A 26,833-nucleotide genomic window follows, 5' to 3' on the forward strand; every position below is an offset into this window, starting at 1 on the left:
TTTGATTTCTAACGAAAAATAAGTATATTACAATAAAAACTTATCTTTCTTCCGTACATAAACCTACTGCAATAACAACATCTAACTTCAAGCCGTTTGTGCCGGTTATTCAATGAGAAAATCGGATTAAAGCAAGGTGGAAGAAACCAAGGGTGTCCCTACCACGGTAGATGACGTCCAAAAACTCGTTTTTTCAAAGGGAAATAACTGAGTTAATAGTGGACATAGAGAGATTGGACGGATCTTATTATTTTTAGTTCATCCACAACAATCAAGCATCAAAACACAATTCTGTAGCCAGCGCAACTGACCCATTCTAAAACTATAAACACTCATTTCTTGAAATAGCAAAAACTGCTCTTATTCCACTTGTACTCCGAGACCCTCAACTAAACTGATCAAAACTTCAAACAAGTTTCGTGAAAAGCTCGAAACTCAGGAACAAAATTATAATCAAATGATGCAATGCACAGAGTCAGTCAGAATTAACCCTTAAAAAATTATTGTCGAGGTCAAATATAGGTATCTGTGGATTTTAATTTTGTTAGTGAGATCTCAGATTATAAGTCAGGAATTTTTTACACACTGGGATTGTAACCATTTGATACTTAAGATGATACATGACCAAATCTATGCCAATCAGGAAGAAATTAGGAAGACTTATATTTTAAATATTAATAGTTGAGTACAAAAAAACAGAGTCCAAAATCCCTATTAAAAAACCCTTGACAGTCATAAAGTACCTACAAAAGCTAAGTTGAAGATAATAACTCAATAATTTTTTTAAAAAGTACTGAATGCGTAGATACATAAATCAACTGTGTGTGTGCAAGAGTCATACAAATTATGAAATAAATAATAAATCTTGTACTTCAATAACAAGATAATAAAACTCAGAATTGAGTCCAAAGAAAGAAAGAAATTGTTTTAGGAAATAAATGAGGGAAATGGTTGTAAAAATTAGTCAAATTTTATTTAGAGAGAAGTTTTAGATATTTTAAAGGCTGGGACAACAGAAGTTTTTTCGCCTTAATATCTATCTGTCTCTAAAGTACACTCAGTGTATGTGGTCAAGATGGTTGTAAATCAAGTGAGACTGTTATGACAATTGAATTTAGGGACTCTTACAAATACTGTTAAAAGCTTTCCACACTAACTCAGAATAAAAAAGTGCTGCTGCAGATAAAACCTGAATACATGCCTTCAAAAAACAACAAATATCAAAATGCTGATAATTAGATGAAAGCAAAAATGAAGAAGAAAGAAAATAGTGTATTTTCTTCGGAAAATACACTAAAAATAAACTCATTGTTGAAAAATGACAACAGAGTTTAAATTGACTGCAAAGGAGTGACTCCTCCATTTTTCCAAGTGGGATTTGTCAAAGAATATTTGGACCGCGTTAAACAGAAAGGAACCAAGCCACATCAGCTATTGCCAAATTTAACAGGGGAATTTGATTTTTTACGAGAGAACGTTTGTGCGGATTCCTTTGAAAATTTTAAGGAATTTGCTTTGTATTATGGAGAAAATTCATAGAAATTTGTGCAAAAATCCGCACAACCGTTTTCATGTAAAAAATTAAATTGCCCGATTAGATTAGGCAATAGCTGATGTGGCTTGGTTCCTTTCTGTTTAACGCGGTCCATTTTTGAAATAACGAGAAAAAAAGAAAAAAACTGATAAGGAGGAAACAAGTTTTTGAAATTTTCAAGAAAGATTATGACCAACAACCTTGAGGCTGATAAATTAATAAACTTAAGACAAATGTGGTAAAATTTTTTTGATGTTTCACTTCTGATATTAATTTGTATTTTCTTTAAGTTGATGTCTCACGCGCTCATATCCAGTCTGCGCTGTTTCAGTACTTCTACAAACACTTTATTTTTCATGGAAGAACCATCTCACAAATTAGTCCAAAAATCTCTGAGTCTTTTCTGATGAAGGTAAAAAAAAATCTCTAGAAACTTCAGAAAAGTTCATTTTATGGTTCTCCTTTCAAAAAATAAAATGTACTTAAGAAATACGGATACAGCACAATTGCGATATTTTCCTTTGTGCCGGAGAGACAAAGTCTCAAGGTTCCTCTCAAAATTCGATTGCAGTTATTTTGAAACTGACCGATTGTAATGAAAAAATAATTTAAAAAATTAAATTGATGTCGGGTTTAGCTAACCTTGGGAAGAGTTAAATAAAAGAAAACTGAATGTTAACACAACCTACATAAGTTTAAGGTCATTACCAGTTGTTTGGTCACAATGGATTAAAGTGGAACACTAAAATGCTTCACAGCGAGTGTTATCATAAACAGCATTAGTCCCTATTTTTCCTTCATGACAATGGCAATGTGCTTGATACAGCTAGAAATATCAAATTAAACCATGATTACTTTTGCAAAGAATAGCTGAATTGCAGCACCCTGTCGAGAGTTGAATTGCTACCAAAGAGGAACCTCTTTCAAAGATTAGCTGGATTCATGCTGAATTACTGCTTTCTACTGCTTCTTTTTTGATGTCTTTGACAGCGATTAAGTTGAGATCTGTTTCATTTGAACTCAGGAATCCTTCCTGGGGTATGATGAATGGTTTTGTTATGTTGTGAACTAGTAGAACAGCAGCTGTCAACTTCTCATTCTCCGTCTGTAAAGATTTTTTTTACAAAAAATGTTATTAGGATAGAGAGCCATGACTACACATCAAAGACATTTTTAAATTATCCTTAATTAAAAGTTTTAGAGTCTTCACGACATTTTATTGTCAATTTGTACCGTAAAAAGGCAAGTGGATGCCCTTTTGGATGCAGAAAATATGAATTTGCGTTGTTTTGTGAGAAAAATTTAAGAAATAAAATAATAAAAGAAAAGTGGACATTCCCCTGTTTTGCAAGTAATTTTTGCTAGTAATGATGATAATATCATTAAAATCATTTCCTTACTGATGGCAAAGGCATGGTGAAAAAATGACGATTTGATCTCTTACTATTATCATTACATTAGCATTAATAACCTTGCAAGATTTTTGCCAAACTACAATTTAAATAGAACAAAAAAAATTCGAACTACCCTTCTCAAACTCAAACTGATAAAGTCAAGGAATTGAGAATCAAAGGCAGTTTTTTAGTTATATACCGAAGTTTTGAAAATAAAATTGCCCACAGTAAGACTCCTCTACATTCTTGTACAAAATATTTGAAGGAGTTTTTACCATGAAATTTCTAAAAACTTAAAACTCCCATTCTAAAGGAAAGCAATCACCAGTGTACTAAAAACTCTTGTTTTACAAACTTGTTAGGTCACAATTTTGCTGTTTTTAGCTTTCCAGCTTTGTTGCAAAAGGATCAAGATTAGTGTTCTTACGTTATAGTTATGATCATAATGCTCACTTGATTTTTTTTTTTTTTTTTTTTTTTTTTTTTTTTTTTTTTTTTTGGCGTTACAATTGTAAAATTTTCCCATCTCCTCTAATTTCTGTTATGAGTAAACTTTCCTAAAAAATGTTTAATTTTTCCAAATCATTACTTTAGGGCAACTGTTCTCATTAGACACACTTCAAAAATGATGATGTTCAAAATAAATTAATGAAAATTTTGCTGAAATGGAACTTACAGATAAGGATAAGCACTTCGTGGTGACTGCTGCTAGCTGATCAGTAAACTTCTTACATTCTTCTTGCAGAGCTCTGACCCTTTCTTTCGAATCTGCCAGATCTTTCTCTCTGTCACCTGGAAATTTTAATCCTTCAATAACATTGTGTAGAGAAGACATAAAAAAGTTCTAAATGGTAAATACATTTGATTGTTTTGCCTGGCAAGATTCTACGGATCACCTTTAAACTAAAAGTACTAAACGTTCTTTTGCATTTTAGGGATTGAGTTGACTTTAACGATAATAAATATCAATGGCCAAAAAAGCGAAACAACGGAGGTATCTCTGTTCGCAACGATGAAGACTTCCTGTCATACTTTATTTCTTCAATGAAAAATTATTTGATGTGATTCTCTGATTTATCCTCTCTATTGGCAGAATATTCTGCATGAATTTCAAGCTGTGAAGTAAACTTGTTTCTCTTCAAAAAAATAAAATAAAAGCGGAAATTTTGAAGCATTGCTATGGAGAAACATGATTTTGCACTTTGACCATCGATTTTATGAAAATTCGAAATCCTTGTACTTAAATATCTTGATGAAGATGGTCGCAAAATTCCCAACAAAAAAATATACACACAGGTGAATCCAGCAGGTTGGCCACAGTGGTTTCCTCGATTTAATGCTATGTTAAGTAATCGATTCTTGTCAGAGCACCTAACCCCTCTGAGAATCGATTGATTTCTATAGGTTTAAATGGAGAGAAAACAATCTTGCCAACTTCCTGGATCCGCCAATGAAAACAAAACACTGTGCTATTGACTGACAAGAAATAAAGATTTGACAAACACACCTTTCCATGTGTTTTTATGTACACTCTGTGGGGGTGCAAACATCATTTGCTTACTCCTGAGGACATGCAATAAAGAAAGTCTTGAAAGCACAAAGTTAACCTGATCAGTGATGCCATGTCAAAGATCTGAACAACATCATTATCTTGCTTTTATCGTGTCTCCATTTAAAAGCGTATCTGTCATTTGCAAAAGCACCTCGTATTTCTTCGACTAAAATCATGTAGAGCGAAAATTCAACATGGGACAATCTTTCCTGGGATAAACTGCCCCATTCATACTTTTGAAGAAAAATAACTCAAGAATTGGAGAAAATGCCTTTGACGTAAAATAATATGTGCATGTGTTCGTTTTGAATGTCCACGCATCTCTACAGATAGAGAAAATAGCAGTGGATGAGCAGATTAAAATTAATTTAGTTGCTAACAAGATGAATAAAAGTGATTGGAGTGTACACCACTTACCAAAATCGGCTTTCAGTTTGGTTAGTGCATTTTCTGTTTCTAGTCTAGCATTTTCGCTCCGTTTCAGTTGCGAAGTGATGTTTTCAACGTTAATGAGAGAACCTTTGTAATTAATAAAATCTATGGAGAGAGAAATAAAAAGTGGGTAAGTGGTGAGTGGCATGGATAAAAGCACATTTCAAGCAAGCATTTTTCAAGGTACCGAAATACAAAGTGAAAAAAAAAAAAAAAAAAAAAAAAATTGAGAATTCTTTTCACGGTTCTTAAGTCTTGGAGCAAATTGAAATTGATTGCCCGGAAGGGCCAACAAGGAATAACATCAACTTGATTGGTTCATGAAAAAGAGCAAATGAAATGAGCACAAAATTCCGAGTTAGAATTGTACATTTTGACCGGAAATAGATGGAACTCCTAACTTTATCACCTTAGTTCATTCCTTGTAATTTCTTAGGCATTTCATTTTATGAATATAATCTATTTTAAATTGAATATTTGGACATATAACAACTAAAAGGACAATTTCCATTGTGACAAGGGACCTGACAGGTCCTGTCATGCATTTATCTAAGGGTCAGGAATCAAGTCACGCTATAGAGGGTTCCGTTTGGTAATAGGACAAAATGTCCAAAGATAAATGTCCAAAGCCAAAAAAGTCCATGTCTAAAAAAAGTCCAAATATCTGGAATGTCGAATAGCGGTGTTATGGCCAAAAACAAAAGTGTCCAAATGTGAAATAATTTGACTAAGAGGCAACATAAGGAGCCTGGAAGCTTTCTATATCAATATCCATTGGGATAATGAATCCAGTGATTTAGAGGTTTCCTAATCTGTGACTGGACTTGGGTCATACAGGCACTAAGCAACAAATTTCAAAGAAGTCAAGAACAAATTAGAGTATAATCAAATCAGGACAGAATCCTCAAGCGCATCCAGCGGTATCAAGAATTTAAAGATGAAGACAACATTCCACGATATCCTAGGGGAATAGCCCACTCTGATCCAGTTAGCAACGAGCTGGAAGATGAATAACCGGACATTTAGGCATTTTTAATTTTGGCAATTTGGTACCGCTACTGGACATTCCACGTGCTTGGACATTTTTTACTCATGGACTCCTCTTACATTTGACTTTTTTCTACTCTGGACGTTTGTTTTTGGACATTTTGACCTATCACCTTCCGTTTGACTTCAATGCGTTCATTTGGAGCTCTACAGCCACAACCACTGTGTCTGGTTTGGGTAGAAAGAGATAGAATCACATAATTTATTAACATATAAATTAAGTTTGAGCATACTAAAAGTTTCTATCTCATCTGAGCTTCATTTAAAAAGGTTGATACAAAAATGAAATCTTCCTTTTGTGAAATACCTGACTCTCCATCTTCATTGCTTTCTTCTTTGGAGGAACTCCTGGATTTTTTCAAACAGTGATCACTGACGATTAATGACTTGCGTTTTTTCCCTGGAAATGAAAAATCAGACTTTTAGAACTTTCTGCATAGTGAATAAATCAATCCTACCTGGCTACTGATCATACAAGGGTACTTCCAGGGTATTCTAGATCTATCATTTTAAAGATATGATGCTGATCAAAACTCCACTGTAATAATAAATGCAATAGATAATATTACAATAGATCATATATAGATGATTGATTATGATGAGACACTGAGGATCGAGTCCGGGACCTGTTGGCCAGTATACCAAGCTTGACTGCTAGTCTATCGCAGAGACAAAGCAATGCAGGCGTCATTATGCCGCTTCAGCATGCAGCCCTTTTTGTCTGTGCTCAGACAAGTTTTTTCTGGAGCTTCCAGGACCTGTTCGCAAAAATGGCGAATTAGGGGTCCAATAAGTTCAGACGAAGAAACTTACGGCAACATTCCAATCAAAATATATGCAGGGTACTACATGACCTCCCCTTTAACGCTACTGCTTTGGGTGAATGATTACACACATTATGACCAACCATAAGTTAATTTTTAGGTTTTTCATTGGGGTTACATAATTCCTCTTTGAGGTTTTGAGCTATTAAAATACCGGAATTAAGAAATACCTGCGGCTAACTGAGAGGCAATTTTTTCAATGAGGTTAGGATCATTGTCATCAATTACAGCTTCTTTTTCTTCAATCTTTTCATCCACAGGTTTGTCCGTTAATTTTCGATACGTCAAAACATCCCGCTTGACAACTTTACTCAATAATTTTTTCACCTGAGAGAATCAAAGAAGAAGAACTTTATTGGACATAGACAAAACAGCAAATCAAACCAAAACTCTTTCGCCAAGACCAAATTTTTTCAAAATTCAATTTAGTTAGGGATAACATTACTGAAGGCAACCACTAAAAGTCAGGTCGCCATTGTCACGCAAACATACAGCCTTAAAAACAATCATTGTCATTAGTTTAAAATTCTAGACTCGGATCAAAGTCAAGCAATGCAAATCTTTCAGCTGCATAAATACTTATCAGAATAAAAAAATTATCACAATATTTACCTGTGACCGAGAAAAACTGAGACTAAGGGAAAACAGCAAAGTTTCTAAGTCTTTTTCCATGATGTATCCACAGCCGCTCGTGTCAAAATAGCTGAATGCTAGTAATAATTTTTTGTTCGCTGTGAGATACTTGACTTTCTCTTGCTTTTTCTCTTTTTCCCTGTCTCTTTCCCTCTCCTTATCCTTTTCTCTTTCTTTCTCTTTCTCCTTATCTTTGTCCTTCTCTTTACTTTTATCTTTCTCAGTGTCATTATCTTTTTCCTTTTCTTTCTCCTTGTCTCTTCTCTCAGATTCTACTGAGCTGCTCTTTTTTTCTTCATTCTTTTTCTTGTCTTCTTCTTTAGATCGGTTGGGAGCACTGAGTAAGGCATGATAAATCAAGAATCCAAAATCTCTCATGAGCATCTCATTGAACAATTCTGCAAAAAGAGATATCTCAAAGAGGTGTTCCTTATTGTCGTCTGGCCGATAATCTAGCAACAAGGAGAGCGACATCAAGGAGCAGTCAAATTTTCCACTTTTAGCTATTGATGAGGGATACACAATCATGTGCGGGAACTCAGGGAGAGAGTATTTTTTCTCTAAAGATGCCTTTAGTTTTTCTTTGTCCTTCTTGTCTTCATCCTGGGTAAAAATAAATAAGATTTTTCTTTAGTGTTAATAATTTGGGCTGGAAAAAATCTGAAATAAATAATAATAATACGGCCACATAAATATTAGCCTTAAATGACTCTTAAGGGTTTCAGAGCGATTCACCAAGGAATGATGATATTGTACAATTATCATGATTTGCCAATACATGTGTTTTTCTCAGATAACGCTTTAATGCAGCAAAACACATTATCTTTTACTTCTGAAAATTTGCATCATTTGCTTTTCGTTATCTAAAAAATTCATCAAACATCATTAGTTAGTTCTATCTTGAAGAAATCAAGTAAAAGCAAAAAATTTGATAAGATGAGATGTGATCAAGATGTTTGTTTTCTACTTCAGGGTTTCCATAATTTCTTCATGGTCCCATTTCTATACATATTTTGCTTTTTCTTGACTCCAAAATTTTTGAAATTCCTCACTTTTCCTGAGCTTCAAACAAAATTATTACGTACTTAGATTTTTTTCCTATCAATTACGCTGACTTCTGCTGGACGCTGCTTGCAAAATTCTCTGACTTTTCCAGGTTGCCATAAATTTCCTGACTTTTTAAGTTTTTCCGATCACCAGAAACTCAGTAATCAGTATACAACCCGTCAGTATACAAGTGTGCACCTGCTTTCGCAAAATTTAGTTTGCGAGGAGAATAATTACTGTACTCTTGAACTGACATCTATCAAAGGCAATTAAATCAACACTTAAAAGTTAAAAGCAATTATTGTGAACATCACCATTGAAAAAGAAGACAAAACCTCTAGAAATCAAAATTTAAGATGATATGGAAAAATTTATTCTTGCCTCTTTGATTTCTCCCGGTGTGATGAGCATTATTGATCACAGTGTACCTTTTATAAGTTCACCCTGATTTTTCTAGAAAAAATCATCTGTAAATTTACCCTTTCAATGGGGGTTTGAACAAATAATCAAATCAAAAACAAAAAAATCAGACAAAGTTTCTAACCTTATCTCCGCGAGAGGATGATTTGTCATCGACGGAGCTCCAGCTATCCACCACAGTCCAACTCTGAAATGAGAAAAATAATTTTTCCTTTAGTAAAAACTAAACTGATAGCGTAACCTAAATCTGATCAAATTCATGAAACACAGAATCATTTGTAAAATAAGATCATCCTGGGGAAGAAGGACTTTGATGAACTGATAGACAAGGTATGAATAATTGAAGCACTACGCAACATCTTTTCTCATCAAAATTTCATGCCAAAAACGAATCGCAAAATGAACTCCTAAACAACATATAGGTGTTCATGATGAATATTGACTAAGAAGAAAAAATATAAATGATGTCTTATATATCATCTGACTTCCATTTGATCTATGTCAAAAATACATACTTGTTGATGAGTCAGTTGCGCTGGTCACAGAATTGTACTGTGATACTAAAGTCTTGTAGATCAGCAATGAATGATAGGGTCAGTCCAACAGCAACTCTCTACGTTCAACATTAATCGAGATATCCTGCTTTGAAAAATTCGGTTTATAACGTCATCCACCACAGTGGTGACACCCTTGGTTTCTTCCACCTTAGTTTCATCAGTCAAGGAGAGATACACATTTGCACTGGTTACTCACCGTAAAACTTGGTTGAAACTAAGGTGGAAGAAATCGAGGGTGCAACAACCGCAGTGGATGAAGTCATCAACCGAATTGTTCAAAGTGCGATATCCCATACAATATTGCATGCAGAGAGTTGCTGTTTGGACGGATCTTATTATTTTTAGCTAACCTACAAGAATCGCGCATCAAAACACGATTCTGTGACCAGTGCAACAGACCCATTGTCTTGTTAGGGGTAAATGTACAAGCTTCTTGTTGTGTAAATAGTTTTCTATGTAAGGTTTTGAGGAGAAAACATATGACTTTTTTTGGTTCAGACCTGGTCTAGTGGCTCATTTCAAAAGAAGGCTTTTTGTTGAATCAGGCCAAAAAACTGGAATTGGAGTATTTGCGGTAATATCCTAATAGCTGAACCAATAGATCACACATGGTTTAATTTAGTTATGTGTCAATGAGGGCTCTAAGTGTTGGAGTAAAAACTAGATTTACCAGATTTCACAAAACTGACGAATTGATCCGTTAAATTGCAAGGACAGAAGATCGATCCGTCAAATCGTGCAATCTGTCAAATCGTGATCCGATGGATAGAGGTCTCACTGTATATTAAATTCAGACAATTGAACTTCATTTTACAATTAGGAACTACACTCTCTGGTTCGGTTATGAAGTTACGAATCTACCATGTGTTTTTCTATGCCTTTGCGTCTTCTTACTAATGACCCTGAAATTGTAGTTCCTAATTAATAAATGAAGTCTAATTTATAGCTGTGTTAGAGGTAAATTAAAACTTTGAATGGCTACATATTTTGCAAAACTAAAGTGGAACTGGAAACTTCGAGCTGTCATCAATTTGTTTGAAATTTTTTAAACTTTACATTGTAAAATTAATTTGTTGTGATGTTATCTTTCAATACATTGTTTCGTTGTATTCTAATGTTGTAAGTTGAGATGGGCTTTCAGCTCATTTATTGTTTTAATACATAAAATAAAAATTCTATGATTTTAAAGTACAGCTTACATCAGATTCCTTTTTCTTCTCTTCTTCTTTCGGGGTTTCTGTCACTTTTTCCTCATCTTCTTTCTTCTTGGCCTCCTCTTCTTCAGCTTTTAAAGCTTTCAAAAGGCGAGCAGTTAGCTGGGACTTCAAACCTTTAGAGGACAAATTTCGCGCTTCAAGTTCATCCTTCAAATGCTGAACCTGAAAATCAATTTGGGAGAAGATAGTTAGCTATTCAGACATGTTAAAATCATCTTCGAGAAAAAATCATCATCTAAGTTCCCTTGTTTCTCTTTAAAAAAATAAAATAGGAGCGAAAATTATGAAACACTGCAATGAAGATACAAGGTTCCGCACCTTAACCATCATTGTTGAGTTTTGAAGTCATGATGCGGGAACTGCTGAAATCATTATTACTTAGTTTAAGCTTTGATTCTTGCACCAGCAGGGTGTCTACAAGATTTTCAAAATGAAATTCCCTGACAATTCCAGGTTTTCCATGACAAAAAATGACAAAATTCCCTGACTTTTTGGGTTTAGCCATACGATGAACTAGTTAGAAAATATTAAAAAAAACTATCCTTAGGAATGACCTCGTAAAGTCATATTCTGAATTACCATGGCGTTGGAAGGAGTTGAGTAATACTTTTGAAAGGAACGAGATCCTAAATACTCAAAATAAAGCTAATTCAAAAATGGTATACTCAGACTAAAATTCACCTTTAAAATTTAATTTTTAAGCTCTACTACGCTCTCTTTGTGACATATTGCCCTGTATACTTTTGAAAATTCAAACTATAGTTCACCCTGGTGGTTTCATAAATATTGGCATATTACTTAGTGCCCTGAAAATACAAGTCTCTTTTTCTTAAAATATAAAACAAGAGTTGTAAATGTGCCTAACTCAGGTAGATTTTGCTATGATCAAGAGGAAATACGAGTCTCTTCTCAATTTTAAATAAATTTGCTTGATTCGGGTTTTTTTTTTTTTTTTTTTTTTTTTTTTTTTTTTTTTTTTTAAGGTCAATTAATTCAATGGATTCCAGAACCTATTGTTGGTATTGAATTTGTCTTATACTCAACAAGCGTTGGCTTGTTAGAATATAATCCACCAATAATATTTCTACAAGGTGGATGCACCAGTTGTGAACATGTTGATTTAAGAACCAGAAAAATTTCATGCAAAATGCAGTTGACATTAAATATTTCTTTACTCAGTTAAAGAAAAACTAAAATTCTAGCACTTTCATTAAATTTCCTAACTTATTGAAAAAATTGATTAACCATCTGCTCAAAACTGGGGCACTTGGTTTCCTATCATTATTTACTGTAATTTTCTGCTGTTAGCAAGTTAACTTCATTCAAGTCTACTTAGTCTATCTTGCCATTTGGCATGAATTAAGTAGATAAATTAAATAGGGCAGATCGATTCGATCTTTAAAGTTAGCGAACACACATTAGTGAACCTAGCGGCCGTGTTGCAAACTGGTTGAACAGAGCAGTTTACATTATCTGCCACGCAAGCGCGCTACTCGACCTATTCGGCAGTGACGAGCAAAAATAGCCGCAAAATGTTCGAATTGCGAAAATTCCCTGACTTTCACCGGTTTTTGATCGAATTCCCTGACTTTTCCCGGTTTTCCAGACAGTGATCAAATTCCCTGATTTTTCCCGGTTTTCCAGACCTGCAGACACCCTGACCAGGATGCAAGATTTCACCAAATTTACTTAATGTTAAAAAGATGAGTTTGCATACGTACAGTAATGCAGAATGCAAGGGAGCGTTGAAGGCGAGTGACCACATCCTGGTCAAAACTACTAGTACGGTAGGCGACGTGTTAAACTCCTTGACTTCTCAAATAGCCTTGTTTCTAGTCTGATTAGTTTATCGTTAGGTTTTACCTGAATATCTACAGGGTAAATTCCTGGAATTTATTGGCCGTCAGTAAATTAGTGAGTGAAATAATTGAAGTTATTTTTGGTGTGGAGAGGCCCTCTGAGGGCACGGAGCAGTCGTCACAGGTTGGGCTGCATAAAGCTGCGGGGGAGCCCCTAGTGGCGGATAATACTATGAGAAGCATTACTTAGATAACACTGGTACAAAGAGCAAATACATAGGTTGTCCCAAAAGTACTGCACGTTTTTTTCTTTTTGACGAACGGTAGTAGATATCAAAATGCGGTTTGTGTAGTCTTAAAGACCGGCCAATTACCGGTAAAACAAGACAAATCCGAGCTCTCTAAGTCAAAAATTGACCAAGTTACAGCGTTTTGAAAATGACTTGTAGAGGGGACCCCTACGGGATTTTCAGCTTCTTTTCTGGAAAAAAACAAAGAGTTGATTGTTTTTTTTTTTTTGGACAAACGGTAGCAGATATCAAAATGCGGTTTTGTAGTCTTAAAGACCGAGCAATTACCAATAAAACAAGACAAATCTGAGCTCTCTAAGTCAAAAAATGACCAAGTTACAGTGTTTTGAAAATGACTTGTAGAGGTGACCCCTCCAGGATTTTTAGCTTCTTTTCTGGAAAAAACAAAGATTTGATTGATCAAAAATTCTACAGAGAAATCGTCGCGATCGAATGAAGTTGGTAACATGATATCAGCCCGGACCTTGCACCCTGCGATTTTTGGTTATTCCCTACGTTGAAAAAGGGCTTAAGAGGCAGGAAGTTTAACTCCATCAACGAGATGAAAAGAGCTGTTGAAACTTTCTTAAAGAACATTAGGCAAGAAGAATTCGAAAAAACCATCTTTGAAGAATTGGGAAGAACGGTTGCGGCGCTGTGTGGCAAGTGATGGAGGGTATTTTGAGAAGGAAACTAGTGTCCAGTCATCCAGTGAAGAAGAGTAAATGCTAGTAATCTTGGTAAGATTCTGCAAAATTGATTTAATAAAACCACTTGAATCCTTAATTCTTTGTTTTTTTTTCCAGAAAAGAAGCTGAAAATCCCGTAGGGGTCCCCTCTACAAGTCATTTTCAAAACGCTGTAACTTGGTCATTTTTTGACTTAGAGAGCTCGGATTTGTCTTGTTTTATCGGTAATTGGCCGGTCTTTAAGACTACACAAACTGCATTTTGATATCTACTACCGTTCGTCAATAAGAAAAAAACGTGCAGTACTTTTGGGACAACCTATGTATTTGTATGCATACCTTCATATTCTTTGGGTCTAACTGAGAATAATGAGTGGGGTCTTGCTTTTCTGCTGGAGTCCCAGAATCGACTTCCATGCTCTGGTCTGTTTCCTGAAAATCAAGATCAAAATTAGGCACTCCGAAATGTTGGAAAATCTACAGTTGCAGACGTGGTAATTTTTTTTTTTTTTAATTTTTTTTCCGTACAGTAGCCGTCTTTATAAATGAACTTCAACATAGGGGAAGGATTGAAGCAACGCGGAATACGTTTCCTGAATCGAAATTTACGCACAATTTGTTGAAAAAATTCCGTAAATGTGAGATTGGTTATTGGTACATTGCTAACTATTTACACAATCAGCCATTTCAAACTTCTTACTCGAAAAAAAACTAAAATCAAAGTATGTTAAATTGGCTATGGAGAAAATAATTAAAATAGGGAGGGAAAAGCCATCAAAGGTTGAGCGATTTTTAAGGATCAATTCATTCCACCAACATCAAAATTCACAACAGATTGACTCAGCATAGATTTGAAAACTGAGCCTGCAAAACTAGCAAGAGGTCAATATAATTTACTAGAACAATTGATCATCAGTCGCCATCAGCTAAAAATGCAGGAGGTATTCTCGGGAGCTTTCTGTAGAGACACCTTAAACTTGCTTGTAACTAGGATTTCTTTGCAGCCAAACATTAGATGAGCATGGTTCCTAAGACTAGAAAACCGACAGAACATTGAAACCTGCAAAGGAAAAATTATCAAACTGAAAACAAGCCATTGGAATGAGTTCTGGCAGAAACAAAATGTCGTTTGTCTTGTTCCTTGGAGAGCTTCCATTTGAAGGACCAGCAAAAACTGGATTATTCTTGCTACAGGAAAATAATCCTGAAAAACAAAAAAGCAAGAGTTAAATTAAATCTGGTTGCCTTTTCATCGTCTGGCGTTTTGGGAGAGGATGGCTGCTTGACCTCTGGAGCAGGGCTGACCTTGGAAACTGCAGGTGCCGCTTTTTCAGGCTCTACAGATTTTTCAACAAACTTCTTATAGTCACTTCTAATTTTGTCCCATTCCAGCTGTGTTGGAATGCAGGACCAAACATCCGGCAGAAACAAAACCACGGTTTCCGTACGAGCAGGAATATGCTTGCCTTTGTGGATTGTGTCGCCTCGCTGGTAGTGAATCTCGACAAAACGATACCTGAAAAATTAAGTTTTAATCAATGGTGAATGTCTGTGGACCGGTTTCAATAACAGCTACTGACTGCTAGCTGAAAAAATAATATTCTTTTTACTGCACGATGATCATGCATGATGATGGGGGCAATGGCGATTGGGCGTCGCAGAGCGCGAGGCGGCGCTATAAAAGCGGCTTCATGTATGTATGTATGATCATGCATCCATCAACTCGAGTAGAATGGCACGCATGATTTTTTAAACAAGCTTTGAAGAAAGTATTTTTAGCAGTTTATTTAGCCTTTGTTTAACCTCAAATGCACTGCCAAAGTTGTTCCGTAAGCTGCTCCATCATTATTTGCACACACACACTTGCACCCTCTGCCTGTCACACAGAGAACACACTAACACACATACTGAAAAAAGGCTATGGGAGAAAAAGGGTTGGAGTTCAGGATCCAACAAGGAGAAATTAACAGGATACTTACCACTGAGTGCAGTTGGAGAGATCAATTCCAGTCAACGCTTTGCACGTTCTGATGGCAGTTCTGATTAATACTGATGGATCCTTATCTGGGTTTTGGCCATCTAACGAGGGGCTCCATGGGCCACCAATTGCCATGGCTTCGTTTTTACCTTTATTGCCAACAAGGAAGTTCAGTTGACGGGATGCATGAGCAACGCTTGGATATTCATCTTTCTCCAAATCCTCGGTTGGGACAATGCACTTTCGGAATATTTCCTCCATGCTTGGCATACTGATCAACATTACCTAGAAAATAAGAAAAAGTAAATTGCCAACACATCAAATTTTGCGTGTGTTGAATGCTAAATATATGAGCAAGATAAGTTTCACTGTAACACCTATGTAAACAAAAACTTTTTTATTTAATGAATGTATCCCAGGCAAATAATCAAACTAACATTTTAACAAACGTTTAGGCAGTTGGTCAAATATTTCAGAATAATGAAATTGTGTTTTTGACACAAGGTTTTCAATTATTTAATATTTTGAACAAAAGCCATGTTCAAACTGCGAATTTTTATCAAATTTCATCATTTAATGGATTCCTGAGAAATTTTGGAATTTAAAATTGTAAGTATTTCGTATTTCATGAAACACTGCAATGTTTCCAAATGATTGTTCATATGCGACCTAGAAATTGTTAAAAGGGCTCTTAAACTGGTTAAAAATTTGACTGAGAATTCTTATCTACATTTCAGAGGTATTAAATCGTCAAAATTCAGTTAGAGATTTTTAATGTTGATCTGGGTGAAATATTAGACTATTTACCTCGGCATTCTATAGAATGCCTGATTTGACTATTGGCCTGCGACAAATATATTTCAGGACCTGGGTAATCTTCAAGGCCATATGTTATGTTAAAGTAAAAAAAAATGAAAAAAAAGTTTGGAGAGCGGTATGTACTCAAGAAAGAAAACCCACCTTTGCGCAGTAGAGGTAGTCAAGATCGGGAGGCTCCAAAACCGCGTCAATTTTATGTACTGGACTAACATCTTTTTTCATGATATGGAAGTTGCAGGGGTGGTCGAGTTCAAAAGGACTGAGAGGCGGGAACTGATCGACCCAGCGATATTCTCCTAGATAGAAGTCCGAAGGGATGTACATGTTAGGATAGCGTCGGTGCAGTTCCATGACATCCACATCTTGCCTGAAAAGAAACAAAGTTATGGTTTCAGAACGGTTCAAAACAGAATGATAGGGGGGAAAGGCCACAGCAAAAGTCTTTTGGATGATTCAATTTATAAGTTCTATATTACTTCTTTCTTTTCTTCATTTTTTGATTCCCTGACTTCAAAATTTCTGAATCCTCTCATTGACTGAAAAAAAACTTGCCCTTTTTGAAGGTCTTACTGATTGAGGTTTTAATATTTTAGGAGACGAGAAGTTGGCACACTGGAAATGGGAGGTTTTACCTAGTAAGGAGGCTCATAAGGTAGACCTGATAATAGGTTTTACCAAATATGAACAAGTTCGTCAAAATTCCACCAATAAAGGCCCACCGCAACTGTCTAATGCACATTTGTAGCTGGCACTACCAAAATCTGGGATCCTACAGAGTAATTCCTCGATTTAATAGGGCACCGAGTTTTTTATGTTTCTCTTTTTTAGATAAAATAGTTTTCAACATCTGCACCATAGATTGCTTTCAGTATGGGCTTAATCACAAAATATGCTTTTGCAACTCAGGAGCTGTGCGTGCTCCATTGTTTTAGTATCTAGATCCTTTATTGCAAAGGCAATCATGGCTTTATTTACAAATATGCAACCCCTCCCCCACAAAAGAGCCTCTGTAGTGTTACAAAAGCTAACACGGTTAAACCATTTAAAACTAGGTTCTGAAAAATTCAATCTGTGAGAGTGGAACATCATGGCTACAATTGTTTTTAAATAAATCAAATGATTTGCATATACTTACATGTCCAGGGATATTCTAGGAACTTGGACTTGGTACCGAGGTGCGGTTTTTGATCGGCTAAAAACAGGAGAGCGCCTAGAACGGTCCTTATCTCGCGAGCGATCTCTTGCATCCCGATTGGATTTTTCTTTCTCAGGGGGCGAATGCCTTGAACGTCGATTGTCACGCCTAAAAGGGATAAAAAGAGTTCACAATAAATACAACGAAAATATTCGATCGCAGTTATGCAGAAACAATAGTCAACAAAACTTTTACATAGCTCAGGAAATTTTGGTCAAGGTGACTGAATGGTTCTGAATTTGCCTAAATATTAGCCACATCTGAGCAAGACTGAGCAGCAAACTGAGCAAGAAACATGCTCATAAACTTAAAAAGTTCGAAAAAGCAGGGTAGCAAGTCAAATTCTATTTCAAAATTCCCTGACTTTTCCCTGACTTGCCGATGGAATTCCCTGACCTTTGATAATTATCGCAAACCATCAAATCAAACACATTTTTTTCACAGAAAACAGTATTTGTTTGCTGAATGCATTTAGTGTTTCGAAAAGGTTTTTTTTCGTAAGTGATTGCAGTTGAGCATGAAATACAAATCTTGATCGGCTTCCATAAAAAGGAGGCAACCATTTCATAATCACTGCAAATTAGAGTAAAATGAGTGAATCAATTCAAAATTCAAAGCCAACTGAGTCTATTCCTGTGAAGGCTTTAAGGCTGAATGATGAAGGAAGAAAAGGCAAATATTAAATCATTCCCCTTTAGTCGTTTAAAATAAAGAAGGAATTCAGGAATCGTGGAAGTAAACTTTGGTCTGAAAAGTAATTAATTTTCTTAAATAGGGAAAATTGCTTTGCGTATAGTGGAAAGAAAAATGGGACAGTCATACTGAGTTCAAACGAAATTCCTAACATTTATTAAATTCAAAAGGAAAAAATTGAGTTAGAGGTTCAGATCAAAAAGTAATATTAATCAGTATGAGTAAAAATACATACTAGGACGAAAATACATGATTAAATTTGGGACAAATTAAGTAAATTAGACAAAGAGAGACAACAAGGGGAGGACGGGCGCGCTGAATCCACGGTAACAAGCAGAATTGGACGAAAATGGCTTATCTTCACACTGTTGTAGAATGATCGCGGCCTAGAGCGGTATCCCTCATCACGATATGCAATGGGGTTGTTGCATGCATTTTTTTAAATTCAGTTTCTAGAAGTTGGTGGTGTGCTGATTGTTAAGGTATTTTTTTAAAAATTTTCTGATGATTGGAACATGGAGAAAAAGCGTCAAAAGTTAAGAAACGATTTGAAACAGGGTTCCTTCCCGCGCCTCAAAATCACGTGACTCTGAGGCCACAACGCATGGCCCTGGGTTTTTGCTATCTAAACTGCGTGCTAATATAAGTTTTTTAAAAAATCAGGAAAAATCGAGTTTTCCGACTAAACTCATTTTTTATATTGATGGATACCTGAAGATAAGATGAGTCAATTACAGACTGGGTTTTTGGCTCTTCACGACGATTTCTGGGTCGGAAAGTGAGTTAAAAATTGCTCCTTTCCCGTTTTCTTCACGGAGCGAAGGAGCTGTTTGGCGGTGAGCGGAGGGCAGAGCGTAGCAGCCGGCCCTGCGCGGGTTTTTCCGGCAGCGTCCGCTCATCATCGTAGCCAATCGAAGCTCGAGATGAACTTAACCAACCTTACCTCCACTAGATAAACACGCGGTCAAGATGTGGGTAATGGCGGCGAGGAGAGACTCCCGCGTAGTTTGACCAACTGTACTGCAGCCAATGAAAATCGTTTATTTTCAACTTGAATTTGATGGAACTTTGACGGGCTTTTTCGGGCTTAAGGACTTGATTTTTGACTTTTTGAACGTTACCATCTTTTTTATCGCGAAAAGTTCTATGACTACATAGTTTTTATTCTCAAATCCCTCACCCATGCAACAACCCCATTGCTCATACGCAAAAATTCCCTGACTTTTTCCAGTTGTTCAAAATTCCCTGATTTTTCTCAGTTTTCCCTAACGCTTGCCACCCTAAAAAAGGTTCCAACATAAGAAAATGGTTAGGAAGCTGGATGAAACATTTCTCTCTGACTATATCCTTCAAATGGCATGAGTAGTGTCAACCAATGGTTTCAATCACCATGGATTTCATGTAAACAAATTGAATAATTTTTTCAGGGTTGAAATAGATTATATGAAAAATGAAAATCCTTTTTTATGTAATTGCTCTTTAAAACTAAAGCAAAACTGTAGTCTTCTACACGAACAGCGGCAAGGGAGGAGGGCAGAGATAATTGAATAATATTATTACGACTGTATTAATAAAGGAGTTTCAGGAGTTCGAATTGTACTAATAAGTTACAAATATAGAGGATGTTTTAATTCTGACTCAGTTGGCAGAAAATTCATTCACACTCACTAAAATCTGCTCAACCTTACGTTCTTTGAAATAAAAACCAATCATACGAGACTTACGTTCTTTGGTCAGCATCTCTGGATTGAACATAGTTGTCAGAACGCCTGTCATCATTTCGACGGTTAACAACAGCTCTATCACGGCTGCGTCTGTCTCTTCCTCTAGAGTCTTGGTTTCGAGACTCAGAATAATTCATATTAGAAGCTGAAAAGAAGAGGAGAAACTCATGAGGACAAAGGAAGAAACATCTGTTTGAAGCGCTAAAAGGCAAGTAGATCATCATGAACTTCATGATATAGCCTAAAAAAAAATCTTACCTTGCCTGATATACCTTATTATGTTGTCTATTACAGTAAAAAAATAAAGTTAACTATTATTTTAGTACTTTATTCTAACTTGGGAGTTTTTTGCAATGCATTCTAAAAAAATTCTTTCTTTGAACTCTTTATCTTTCCTTGTGTTAGCAGGCGGACAGAAGAGACATAACGGACCAGTAGACAAGGCCTGAATTAGAATAATGGACACACGATGTCTCTGCCCAGCTTTATGTAAAAACCAATGCATTGAGCAGAAAGTTCGGCAATTGCTTTGTGAACGAGATATTAACAAGAACTTTGATCACTGATCAAAATGAAGTTAAATTACACAAATGATGTCATCCGTTTTTTTGCCATCCAAACAATGTTAATTATTAAAATTATATCTTGTTGAGGAGTTGATTTCTAGACTTCCTGTAGTTAGATTCGTTTTTCTTGTGAAATATTGAAGAGAAATTATGTTGCGTGGAGGTTTAATTTATACCTTGTATAGAGACCCATTCAACAATAACACCACTCAGGCAACAAAATCTTAAAACCATCCCTTGCTACTACTGCAAAAAGCCAAAATTCGCCTTATTTACAGGGATTTTCTCAAATTCCTTGTGATATCACACTTTGACTACGCAATTTATTTTATTTCTACGCATTTTTACAAAGAATCTAATTTTTATGTTTTTCCCACGGGTGCAGAAACTTTCCAACCACGCGACCGGCTGTTAGTGTAAAATGGGTGAACCCATGTGAGGACGAAAAAATTGGGGGAACCTTGGGAGGTTTTTTTTTTTTTTTTTTAGGGGAACTTGACTGTTGAGTGCGCTACTTTGAGGGAGCCTGACTGTCAAGCGCGCTGCTTTTGGGGGAACCAACCTGTTGACCGCACAGTTTTGAGAGAACCCAACTGTCGACAGTGTTACTTTATGTGTCAGGCAAAATTCTGCAAAAGCTTACAATGAGGGAACCTAAATTTATTTTGGGGGAACCCATGGATGTTTCTACACCCCTGGTTTTTCTTTAACCTCAATATCCTGCGTTTTTCAGCATGCTAAGAACTCTGTTGATCATAAAGCTGTTACGATACCTGAGGAATTATAGACCGGTGCTGCATCACTGAATCTTGTGTGCCCACTTCGTCCTGAGTTGATGGCCTGCACTCTAGTAGCATTCCACTTGAATGGCATGGCATCATTGTACGATGCCTCTACCAAAACTGTATCACCGACAGATGGATCTCTACCTTGAACAGCCCTATAAAATACCAAGATTTAAAAGTTTCTACTTTAGGATCAGTGAGAGAGAATATACTGAGGCATGAGTGGCTGATAAAATGACTTTATAAGTGAATGGGCTCTGGTTACAAATATTGGAGATTCTAAGAAAATGGGAATGAAAATTACTGCTCTTAGTTCAAAGAAAAAATGAGGAATACATGGAAAGAATCGGATAAAAAGTACCAAGGGAAGGTACTAAGTCACTTCAGGTATTACGCAAACTGGGCAAGTTCTGAATTTTTAGGAGTATTTACATTCTAACAGAAATTTTTGAAAAATCTGAGACTGAAAATTTTATTTCCAGCTTGAACTGTTTGTTGAAACAAAATAAACAATTAACTAAAAACTTTCAACTAAGCGCAGTTGAAACTGAGCACTGATGATGAGTCCAACTAGACCTGCAATGCATCAGCAGTTGCTTTCCTAATTGGCCGTGACTAGTGTTGCTCTAAACACCACATTCATGGTGAAACAGGAGAAATACATAGGTATATCTGTTTGCGGTGTCGCAGACTTCCTGTCACACTTAATTTTTTACATGGAAGACAACTTCACGTCATTTGTGGAAGATTTTGGAGATTTTTCTTCCCTACGTGAGGAGTATTAAGTAAAAATTTTAAGCCATGATGTTGGGACCTTCATTCAGAAAATAAAATAGGAGCGGAGATTTTCAAATACCTTAATGGAGATAAGCATTTTTGCAATTTCATCATCGATATTTATCAAAGGGAAAATTGTGCTCAGATAAGCTTTTTCTCTCTCTCTAATGAGGCATCAGTTGGACCGCGTTAAACAGAAAGGAACCAAGCCACATCAGCTATTGCCAAATTTAATCGGGCGAGTTATTTTTTTTTCATGAAAACGGTTGTGCATATTATCGTTCAAATTTCAATTAAAATTCTCCTTAGTTTGAAGCAAATTCCTTGAAAATTTCAAAGGAATCCGCACAAACGATCTCTCGTAAAAAATTAAATTGCCCAGTTAAATTTGGCAACAGCTGATGTGGCTTGGTTCCTTTCTGTTAAACTCAGTCCAGTTTTAAGACTAAATTCAAACACATGCTGGCAAAATGACCAACCCTCTGTCTACATAATTATAAGCTTACAAATTTAAAAAATGTCTAATGTGTCTTATCGAAGCTAAACTTGCATTTCCTGTGAATTGTTTGTAAAATCTAGTGAATGGAAAACTTATAACACCTACGTTGAGCGGAAGAAAACATCATCATCGATGAATCCAAAGTTGTCCTGCTTGCGGGTGACAGTCCCTGTGAAAACTCTGTTCTGTGCCTTTTGTGATGTGTTGGATGTATTTTGATTTCCTTGAACTGGCTGAGAACGGGTTGTGGCATTTGATGTGTTTGATCCTGTCGACTGGTAGGCACTGGTTGCTGGGGTTGGATATCTGACCAGATTCAAGGGATTAAACGCACCCACAGCCTGACAGGAAAATAGCAAAGGTAGGTTAGTGGATTATTTAAGTCGAGGAAAAATTCTGCAATAAGTGAAGCATATCAATGGCTAACAAACAATATCGCCTATATACAAACTAACGATTTTGCAGAGCGAAAAGACATTTTTTTCATTTTTGTAATTTTAAGGTTAGATTTGCAATTTTTTCATACATTACTGCATCATCACAGCGCTTCCCTGCAGAATTGGAAAAAAAACTAAGATCATCAGCTTGCGTATTTTAAACTGTAGAATGTGGCAAAGCTGCTAGTTCATTTCAGCCGAAATTGTCAATTAGGCAGTATTGTTGGTTAGCCGGAAACTATAGAAGTCTTAATTCCCTTGTAGGTTTCAGCTAGGAGACAGGAAAATCTTCGCTAAAAAAGGAGAGTATGATCAGGGATGGATTCAGGTTTTTTCCTGCCTCTGGACCACCTTTATTTTGTCCCTATGTTGTGAAAAATAGCCCTAGCTCCCCCAGTAGAATCAAAAAATTTTATAGTGGTGGTAATGCTGCAATGCTAGGGGAAATGCCGTATGAACATTCAGATATTGGCAAATCTCCCGCCAAAAACATTCATTTTAATGAATATTTATCCTTTAAATTTTCAAACACTGTAGATTAAACTGTGAATAAAATCATCTGAAAAATTGGAGGAGAAATATTCGCAGGTTTCCTTTAAAACTCGTATTTTATTGAGGGAAATTTGGCAATGCCTAAAAATTCATACAGCGGTTTTCCTGAGCACGGCAGAAAAATAGTTTCACTTACCGCAGATTGGTTAGAGTCTTGATTAACTTGAGCACCTCCAGAAAACTGGGGATATCCTAGTTGATTGTTTTGCAAACCTGCTTGCAGTTGTAAAGAGGCCTGTGCAATATGCTGGTAGAGAGAAAGAGCTGCCGAATTTATTGCATTCGTTGCTACTGCAAAATAATTAAAGTGAGGTGGTTAAAGCAAGAAACACATTAGCTTTCAGCTTAAATTTGAAGCTGTCATCACTAAGAATTGGCCAGAAAGTGACAAATTATACTTAAAATTTGATTTATTTTCTACTTATATGCTGCAAGCAAGAAGAGGTATTAGGTGATATGTTACAGTTACTGGCACAATCGAACTGGCGTGCAAAATATTGCATCAATTATTTAAAAAACCTCTTCAGATTTTGAATTTCCATCCATAACAAGGACAAAAGCCCCGGTGCATGAGACAAAAGAATCATTCTGAACCAAAAAATTGGCAAAATAGGTATATGGAAAGGAAAGCAGAACCCTGGTTAGAAAAATTCCTCGCATACAATACAGAAATCCATAACTGTATTGAATGCAAGATTTTCCTCCGGACAGGACTCAGAATTCATTTCTCTAGATTTTGCTGATTATTCAGTTTAATATGATTCTTGAGGCTCATGCAGGGGGTTATTTCCTTGTTTAAGCTGAGAATTCAAATACTGCAGAGATTTTTGACATACTTAATCGATGCGGTACATCGCACACCAGTTTGAAAATGTCAGCAACCTTGACGAATCACCTTCAATATTTCTGTGCTAGTCACCTAGGTTCAAGAACAATTAATTGTTTAAATGGTAAGTGCTACTTTGACTTGAATGAAGGGCTTGAATAAGGGAAGACCTGCATTAGTAGGGATTCAGAATTATCAGGGATTTGGTTATTTATATCAATTCAGGGAAGAAAATGTACGGTGAACTTACCATTATTTGAGGTAGAGCGGGCCCAGGGTGGGTTCTTTCCGCCCATACCTGGGTTCTGATTGAATCCTGACATGTGGTTAGAGCAAAGCAGTTGTCTAAGAAAAGAGCAAAATAGAAAGAATGAGTAAGAAGACAATTTGAAGATAGAAGAAGTTTAATCAGTTCCTAGCTTCAAACCAAAATTCTCATGATTGAATGAGAAGTTTATCCTACATATTTCATGTAATGATCTGATTGTGGTTAAGAACTTTATCACAATGCAAAAGATTCCTGTTCATCATAACATTAGGGCTTCCTTTCTATCCGAAAAGCACAGGATCGGTACGGTACACATCACTTTTTTGTCCTGTTCCATTAGCGCATTGGAACGCTTGGACCACTCTTGCAAAGTAGGTTGAGGTCGTGGTTGCGCCAGTTGAACCAGCCAGAACTGCAAAGATACCAGTCCGTCGCATTCCATATCGACGGTGAAAGTCGGCAATCACATAACTCGTTTGCGGTGTCTGAAAATCTCCGCCTCTATGTCATTTTTTTAAAGGAGAGCAAGTTGACATTATTTCTTGAGGTTTTTGCAGAATTTTCTTTGCATTGAGAAGAAAAATCATGACAGTTTTAAAGAATTGCCGTTCAGTACTTTTCCATTTAAAAAATAAAGTATGACAGGAAGTCTGCGATGTCGCAAACCGAGTTATGTGATTGCCGACTTGCACCGTTGATATATTCCACAGATGAAAAAAAAACCCTACTTATTGCTATGTTGATGAGTAGTTCTTTACCTGATGGAAAAAGTAATGGTCCAGTTAAACTTTCGCTACGATAATTCAGTAGATTCTCGCTTACAATAAAAACGCCAATATTTAAGAGACGTAGGAACCCAGGAGAGAATGAGGAAATCAGAACAATTTAATAAATTTGTCGCGTAGGAAGCAGCAAGCGAGAGGAACATGAAACTGTGATACACAGCGTCATAAAACCGAGTCCCAAAGCATGCTGTTCTGGAAAATTATTTAGAAACTGCACACTTACATTAAAACTTTGCAATTCGATCCAGATCGTAAACTTTTTTAAAACTTTCGACTCGGTTCCGGCAAAACCGAACTTGTCGTTTCATGTAAACAATAAACTTGGCGCTTTGAGGTTAGGTCAAGTGATGAATGATGTTCATTCGTCGTTAAGCAACGGTGATTCCTGAAAATTCCCGCCAAAATTTGTTTACGAAAATAACAACAAAACTCATGCTGTCATTTTTTCGTTTCGTCGTCGGATTGAAATTCGGTAAAGTAATAAAGTGTTAGCTATATAAAATCATCGTCTCTTCACAGTAACTCGCGTCGGAGTTCACGGGTCTCTTAAAACGTTCGGTCAATATAATCGGTTGTGTTCTTCCTCGTCGTATTCATTCTCAGTTTCAGCCAATCGTGCCCGGTATCGCGTTGTCCACTGAACTTTTCATCCTTGGATTGCCGACCATCTAAGTTCTGTCATAACCAGTCAGGTAAGCAGCTCCTACCCTTTTTTCTCACCCACTTTTCAATAAATTGGTTTTTCTATTCGTGAACATGATTCTCAAATTGCTTGATCGTGTACGTCACCGACTACCAGGTGCTCAGTACTGGCTCCAAGACCTTCCGGTTCAACTCTTTAATCGAAGCAGCAAAATTGATCTTCATCAAGCTAATGAAGAGGCTCATTGGTTCAGCATTAGTGTCAGGACACTGAAACCTGCGTCCTTCAGAGCTGTCATTTCTGGCTAATCTTGGGTTGCTGAATCAAAAGTTGTGCGGAAAGGGTGACATTTGCTTGGGAGGCAACACTTCAAAATTGTTCTAACAAAGACAACACGATTCTTCTTATGTACGGTACGTCATCCAAAGAAGGTTAATGCCCTACTGCATGGAATGACCAGTGCCCCTGCCTGTCCAGCGGCATTTTTTTATAAGCGCTCTGACCAACTTTAATTGGGTAGTGCACGGAATGACAAGTGCCCTTTTCTGTTCAGCAGCACTACTTTAAGCAAACTGAAGAAAGTTGATTCTATAGTGCAAGGAATGATAAGTGCCCCCTTTTCTTCAGCAGTAGGTACACTCACTAGACTTGCCAATTTTTTCTTCGGCACGGAGGCCATTTGTCAATATCTTTTTTTTTTTTTTTTTTATATAATGCTCTTATCATACAGCTGTTGGAATAAATTTTAAGTTGAAATTTTTCCTCATGAGAGAGCATGCGGGGGAAGGGAGGAGGACGGCGAGGCCCCCCGCCACCTGGAGCACATCCTGCAGAAAGGGAGAGTTAATGGCC

The 26,833-nt window shown here is 36.4% G+C and overlaps 2 protein-coding genes across 3 annotated transcripts in view; one reads left to right on the forward strand and one right to left on the reverse strand.

Annotated features, from left to right (window-relative positions):
- Nucleotides 1-25,689, reverse strand: LOC109030787 (cell division cycle and apoptosis regulator protein 1). Of its 2 annotated transcripts, none has more exons than XM_019041926.2 (19): nt 25,562-25,689; nt 24,536-24,630; nt 23,596-23,750; nt 22,576-22,811; nt 21,183-21,349; nt 19,844-19,988; nt 17,367-17,534; nt 16,373-16,598; nt 15,414-15,697; nt 14,680-14,950; nt 13,774-13,866; nt 10,640-10,819; nt 9,008-9,070; nt 7,396-8,019; nt 6,954-7,110; nt 6,267-6,359; nt 4,898-5,017; nt 3,605-3,720; nt 1-2,639 (listed from the first exon to the last, which is right to left on the reverse strand). In XM_019041926.2, the coding sequence occupies exons 2-19, from the start codon at nt 24,606-24,608 to the stop codon at nt 2,475-2,477; spliced, it is 3,336 nt and encodes a 1,111-aa protein (XP_018897471.2). In that variant the 5' UTR covers nt 24,609-24,630; nt 25,562-25,689; the 3' UTR covers nt 1-2,474. The 2 variants fall into 2 exon arrangements, with proteins under 2 accessions (XP_018897471.2, XP_018897479.2); XM_019041934.2 differs by having other exon boundaries at nt 25,312-25,638.
- An 80-nt stretch (nt 25,690-25,769) lies between these two features.
- Nucleotides 25,770-26,833, forward strand: part of LOC109030819 (homologous-pairing protein 2 homolog) — a 58,066-nt gene continuing 57,002 nt past the window's right edge. The window contains exon 1 of the mRNA XM_019041990.2: nt 25,770-26,030. The gene's annotated coding sequence lies outside the window, so the exon portion shown is untranslated. The remainder of the gene's footprint in view (nt 26,031-26,833) is intronic.

The sequence above is a fragment of the Bemisia tabaci genome, chromosome 5, assembly GCF_918797505.1.
Source record: "Bemisia tabaci chromosome 5, PGI_BMITA_v3".
NCBI lineage: Eukaryota > Metazoa > Arthropoda > Insecta > Hemiptera > Aleyrodidae > Bemisia > Bemisia tabaci.